This window comes from Benincasa hispida, chromosome 1 (assembly GCF_009727055.1).
Source record: "Benincasa hispida cultivar B227 chromosome 1, ASM972705v1, whole genome shotgun sequence".
NCBI classification, from domain to species: Eukaryota; Viridiplantae; Streptophyta; class Magnoliopsida; order Cucurbitales; family Cucurbitaceae; genus Benincasa; species Benincasa hispida.
In genome coordinates this window covers 55889459-55895599 of record NC_052349.1, presented here as the reverse complement: position 1 = coordinate 55895599, position 6141 = coordinate 55889459, and the positions used below count along the sequence as shown (strand labels likewise).

At 36.0% G+C, this 6141-nt stretch overlaps 1 protein-coding gene across 1 annotated transcript; it reads right to left on the bottom strand.

Annotated features, from left to right (window-relative positions):
• Positions 1 to 352: 352 nt before the first annotated feature.
• Positions 353 to 3760, bottom strand: LOC120073131 (cation/H(+) antiporter 18-like). The gene is made up of 2 exons (XM_039025771.1): positions 3326 to 3760; positions 353 to 2802 (listed from the first exon to the last, which is right to left on the bottom strand). Exons 1-2 carry the CDS (start codon positions 3527 to 3529, stop codon positions 631 to 633), a joined length of 2376 nt encoding a protein of 791 aa, XP_038881699.1. The 5' UTR covers positions 3530 to 3760; the 3' UTR covers positions 353 to 630.
• Between the last annotated feature and the right edge of the window lie 2381 nt (positions 3761 to 6141).

The window sequence follows — 6141 nt, the reverse complement described above, 5'->3', positions numbered from 1 at the left end:
CTCAAATAGTTCCAAAAAGAGGAAGAGAATTAAAAGTCAACGCTGACTTAATGTGAACATTTAACATTTTGGATATTCTTTGGCCCACATCTCAAGACTACCAAGAATAGAGACAAGTCTTGTGTCTTATTCAATTATTAAAAGGCCAACTTAATTTCCATAATTGTTAATAATTAATATATTATCCTAAATCTTTGTCCACATTCTCTCCAAAGTTCCTTTTTAAATTAAATTATAAAAGCCTGGTCAATATTGCTTAGTTTACATAAACCTAAGCATTACATAGCTGTATTAATAGTTTGTCCAAATTCATTTAAAATTTAATAGTAGTCTATCAATAATATTTTAGTAGTTATTAAAAATTCATTTCAAGTATATTATCAATATTGTAAATTCATTTCAAGTCTAATTAAAAAAAAAAAAAAACAGAAGAAGAAGAAAAAAAAACAAACTTTATCTTTATTTTTCCAAGTTCAAATACTGGACTCAAATCTAATCAAATAACAATCCTAATCTCAAATCTATAAAATGAAATGATTTAATAATGCATAATAATTCCGACAAAATCTTGGACTCAAATAAATATTAAATAAATTTTTTTTTTTTTTTTTGAAAAAAGAAATTGATTTTTTAACGTTCGTCTTCAGTCGATTCCCCTCTAGTCGACTCCACCGGCAACTGTGACAGTTCACCACGAAATTGCTGCACCACCAGCACTGACGCTGTCGTCGAAAACTCCGGCAATGCCAACGCCCCGCCGACGGGCCCAAGCTCCGAACCCTCCCCACTGTTCGTATTCAAACTCCTCACCACTTCCCCCTCCGGCATTCTTCCGACCAAAATCAAATTCGATTTATTAAATTCCTTCATCGCTTCAATGGCGTGGGTCCCTTTACTCACGTTCCTCTCTTCATACGCAATCGACGCTAGCGCCTTTTCATCACCATCGGAATCCGCTATATTCTTCTTGTTTACGTCGATGGCGACGGATTCCACGGCGAAGTCATCGCTGGGTGTGAATCGGACGATGTGCAGGCTGATTCCGGGATGTTCCGCCATTCTTTTCCCAAACGCCAGAGCTTCACGGTCGTCAGGCCCGCCGAAGAAGAAGACGGTGATAGTGGAAGAGACGTTACTTGCGTTGACGTGGGACCCACCGCCGAGTCCTCTGTCGATCAAAATTGCGACGGAACAGGGGGCTTGTTCCATAACTTTCCGATTTACCGCTCGGTAATCAGTCCTCGTCGTTTCAAGAGATCCGTCCAATCTTTGGTGTTTGTGAAACGGGAGAATTATAATGGCGGCCCTTTTCATCTCGGCACTGCTGCAAATATCTTCGTGCATATTAGACAGAGCAGAAATGGCAGTCATCGGCCGGATTGAAACCCGGCTGAGTTGTCGGAATGCCTCGAAGGCGACGACAATCTGGTTAGAATCGACACGGCCTTTGTTCCAAAAGGGGACGCCATTTTTCCTTGCTTTGTGAACCATAAGAATGGCAGAGGATCTCTCTGTTAGCTCCATTAAATGCAGAGCATAAACACAGAGCCCTTCTTTCTTTTCAATCCCTCGAGAAGCTTCAATAAGGTTAATCGTCGCCGGAATATTTCCGTAGGAGTGGAAACAGGCCAGAATTCGGAGTTCAGAATTGGGATTTTCCCTCTCTAGTTTTCTGTGCTTGTAATTAGATTTGGTCTGTTTTTTCGCTGGCTTATAAAAAGCCATAACAGCTGGGGTTGTGATGAATGTTGTGAAGATTGCCATTAGAACCATAATTGCAAATGTTTGATCATTCAAAACCTTCCTGTCTTTGCCGATGTTCAGAACGATTAATTCCACCAAGCCTTTCGTGTTCATTAAGAACCCCAAAGCAACTGATTCTTTTAATGGCATTTTGCAGAGCAGTGAAACAGAGACAGTTCCGACGATTTTACCGAAACAAGCATTGAAAATGACTAAAACAAGAAGACCCCATGATTTACCTCCTTTAATTGTTGCAACATTTGTTTTTAATCCGCTGGAAACGAAGTATAGAGGAAGGAAAAGACCGGAAACAAGATCTTCAACTTTCTCAACCAGAGCTCCGGCGAATGGGCCTTCTTTCGGAATCAAAACTCCGACGACGAAAGCTCCAAACAGAGCATGGATTCCGATCAAATCAGTCATAAACCCAGCAGCCAAAACGATGGACAGAGTAGCACAAATGTACAATTCCTTCACCGGCTCACCCTCGGAGCACCGTTGCGTCATCCATCGGAACACCGGCGGAATAGAGAAGGTACAAAATATGATAAAACCAGCGCCAGAAAGGAAAACCCAGAGAGAAACCAGAGGGGAGTGGCCGCTGCCAGAGAGTGCAATTGCCAACGCCAGAAGGATCCAGGCTACGACGTCGTTGACGGCAGCAGCGGACATAGCCATCCGGCCAACATCCGTCGTCAAAAGCTTGAGCTCGGCCAAAATTCGAGCTAGAACAGGAAAGGCAGTGATGGAAAGAGCGACACCCATAAAGACGAGCAGTGCAGCTTCATTAACACCTTTGGAGATGGTTGATCGGAGGACGATGGAGGTGCCGATTCCGAGGACGAAGGGGACGGTGATCCCAGCAAAGGCAATGCACATCGCTCGTTTTCCGGTGCGGCGGAGGGATTTAAGATCTAACTCCAAGCCGACGAGAAAAAGGAAGAAGAGAAGACCTAAATTGGCCAATGTGTCCAATACGGTGAGACTCCTCGGCGGGAAGATTGTGTGTAAGTAACTCAAGTTCCGACCAAGTGCCGATGGACCCAGCAATATTCCGCCCTGCATACCGCCATTAACACTTCTTTTAAATTACAAACAAATAATAATAATAAATTTACATATTCCATACAGTGAAAATTACAAGAAATATCCTAACAAATTTAAAAAAACAAAAAGAAAAATATTTGGATACATCGAGTTGCGCTATGTTTGTGTATCCACCAAATTAAATCGTACAATCATTATTTGTCACGTGACAAATTCACTTTACTAAATTTTGGTCTAAAGGATTAAGCTCTTTTAAATAACAAATCCTAAATTAAAAAATTAAGTTCTATTAATCACTTTTATAAGAAAAAAAAACCATTCTAATAATGATACAAATTCAAGAATACATAGAACAATATACGAGAGAATGAGAATAAGATAATTCATGGTCTTAAATGAAGAAAATTAAATACATACACACAAAAGAAAATCACAAGACAACAATATACTAATAAAAAAAAAAAAGAATTAACCAATTCAAACATAATTCAGTATTCAGTGAATTCCTTAAAAGATGATAGAAGAAAGAACATACAACGATCTCAGCAATAACACGAGGTTGTCGGACAGGACGAAGAAGAAAAGAAAGAATGCGAGTGAGAAGGACGACGAGACAGATTTGAAGGATGGCAAGAGGGAGGGCAAAGTTCAAAGGATTATCGCCTTGAAAAACGCCATCCGAGGTGGCTTTCATCGCCACCGGACATGCACCACTCGTTGCGGTCGCATTGGCCATCATCGTCCTTGTTATTATTATTACTACTACGACGATCCTGAAAGAAACTCCTTTTGGTTGAAGGTACTTATAACTAATAATTTATGTAGAAACCCAGTTCCAGTTTTGTAGGCTTCTACTTCTCTGTGAAGAAACTTTTTCGCTAACTTCTGCCATTTTTATGGTCAATAATTGCTTTTAAAAACATGGTCAATTTCACGTTTCATGAAATTGTTTTTCGTTGGGAATACCAAAATACACCTCATTCCTTTTCCTTTTCTCTTTTTTTATTTTCTTATTATTTTCCAGCCAAGATAACACTCATTTTATAATTACCTACTTATCCTTTACCTTTAAAAATTCAATTCATCCTTATCCTATTCCAAATACTAATCAAATTACCAACATTCCTTCTTTAAATCCATAAATAAATCATCTATTCTTTTATATGAGAGAGATTCGGGTATGAAAATTTGTAATATCTTTTTAACAAAAATTTGAAAGTTTAAAGTATTATTGTACACATTTTTAAATTTAGGAAAAAATTATGGCTAAAGCTATAGTTTTGATTTTAGGGGGAAAAATAATGTTTTTGAATATACTAAAGTTATTAAGTTGTCTTGATTTTAATCCTGAACTTTATATTCATCAAATTGCACACTTTATATAACAACCTCAGTTTAGGAAGGATACATGAATGGATAGAGATTACATCTGTCTGAGAGGGATCATGAGGACATAAAAGTATGGATAGGAAAAACTTAAAAGAAGTGAAAGTTATTAAATATGCTAACAAAAAGTTAACCTTTCTTTTCGGTGGCTCAATCATAAGAACTCCAAAAATTAAGCGTGCTTAATTTAGGGCAATTCTTTGTTGGGTGACCTCCTAAGAATTATCCTAGAATACATGTAAATGAGGACAAAACATACTAAAAGAACCTGTGTGAAGGTCGCAGAAGACTGACGGGACCATTAAGTGTTGGATAAAAGAAATAGGGGAAGTAGAGAAGTTGCTTTGAGAGAAATGGGTAACGGTTCCATGACCCTAAAATTTTGTCATTAACACTTTTTAAAAAACTTCTTTTTGGTATTTGAATCCATCATTCATGAAAAGGGCTAGTTGCCTAAATGGAATTCAAAACCAAAATAATAGAATATATAGTACGAAAGATAAAATAATTGCATATATAAAACAAAAAAACTGATTAAAAAAAGCCCACGCCTAGCCACCATTTTGCTCACTTCTTCCCGATTTTCTCAAATTGAAAGCTATCAATGATAGCAGCCATCAGTGATTCAGTGGTAGCTTTCAATTTGAGAAATATTAATACAATCTTGAAATATTAGCTTTTAATTTGATTATCAATGGCTATCATTGATACACTTTCATCAATTGGAATCAAGCTAAAATATTAACTGTTAAGGCTATCAGTGGCTATCAATGGTAAACTTTTATAAGTAGTTATCAACATTGAAAGAAAACCAACAACTTTGAAAGATTGAACTATACCAGTGATGGAAAACTATTAGTGGCTATTTGAAAGATTAACATAGTAGCTATCACTAATAATCTTCTATCATGGCTATTACTAATAGCAGCTATCAGTTGTTATCACTTATAAACTTTTATCAATTAGAATCAACCTTGAAATATTAATACTTAAGGCTAGCAATGATAGAATTTTATAACTAGTTATGAACTTTCAAAGAAACTCGATACATAGATTTTAACTAACTTCTATCACCAATATCACTAATATCACTCATATCGTGGTTATCAGTGGTAGCTTCTTTAACTGATAACATCACTGATAAGATGTTATAAATGATATCACTGATATCATTGCTATCAATGATCTCATTGATATCATGCTATCAGGGATAACTCTCTATCACCAATAACATGCTATCAATGGTAGCTTCTATCATCGATAATGTGTTATTAGTTATAATTTCTATCATCGATAACGTGCTATCAGTGTTAGCTTCTATCAACATAACATACTATCAGTGGTAGCTTCTATCAACGATAGCTACTGACCACCTCATTGTCCTTTCCTTTTCCTTTCCAAATATTTGTATAGTCTCTTTTCTTTTCGATACCTCTCAAGGGCAGTTCCAAAGAAACAGTGAACAGTCAAACCAAACCCTTCTTCTTTGTTTGATTTTGTAAACAAATGTTACGATACACAAATACACAAATTCTCAATTTGTGCCCTCTATTCCATTTTTTTTTTCAAATTTATATATTTTTTAGACATCATACTCTTAAAGTCCTATAAAAAGAAAAAGAACTATTACCCTATCTGATATCGTTTGCATTTCTCATTTTTTGAGATATAAACTTGTTTATTTACTATTCTCGCTTCTTATTTCAAATTTTTAAGAAATGTTTCTAAAAATGGTGCAAATTTATGGACTAAAAAAATAGTTTCTTTCAAATTCGTTTTTATTTGCTATTTATATTTAATGTTTCGTTATAATAATCAAACTTGATGATTGGCTTGTTGGTGTTAAGTCACTTATGAATTGGGTACTTTCAAGTCTTAGGTATGACACTTAGCCTCATAATTTTTATGAAAAAAAACGGAAGAAGCAAAAATCCGAGAAAGAAAAGAAAATAAAAAATAAAAAAA

Bases quoted from the DNA above. Each gene is read 5' to 3' on its own strand.
- LOC120073131 (XM_039025771.1), bottom strand. From the start codon at position 3,529: ATGATGGCCAATGCGACCGCAACGAGTGGTGCATGTCCGGTGGCGATG. The intron at 2,803-3,325 runs GTATGTTCTTTC...GGCGGTATGCAG, and splicing joins GTGTTATTGCTGAGATCGTT to GGCGGAATATTGCTGGGTCC.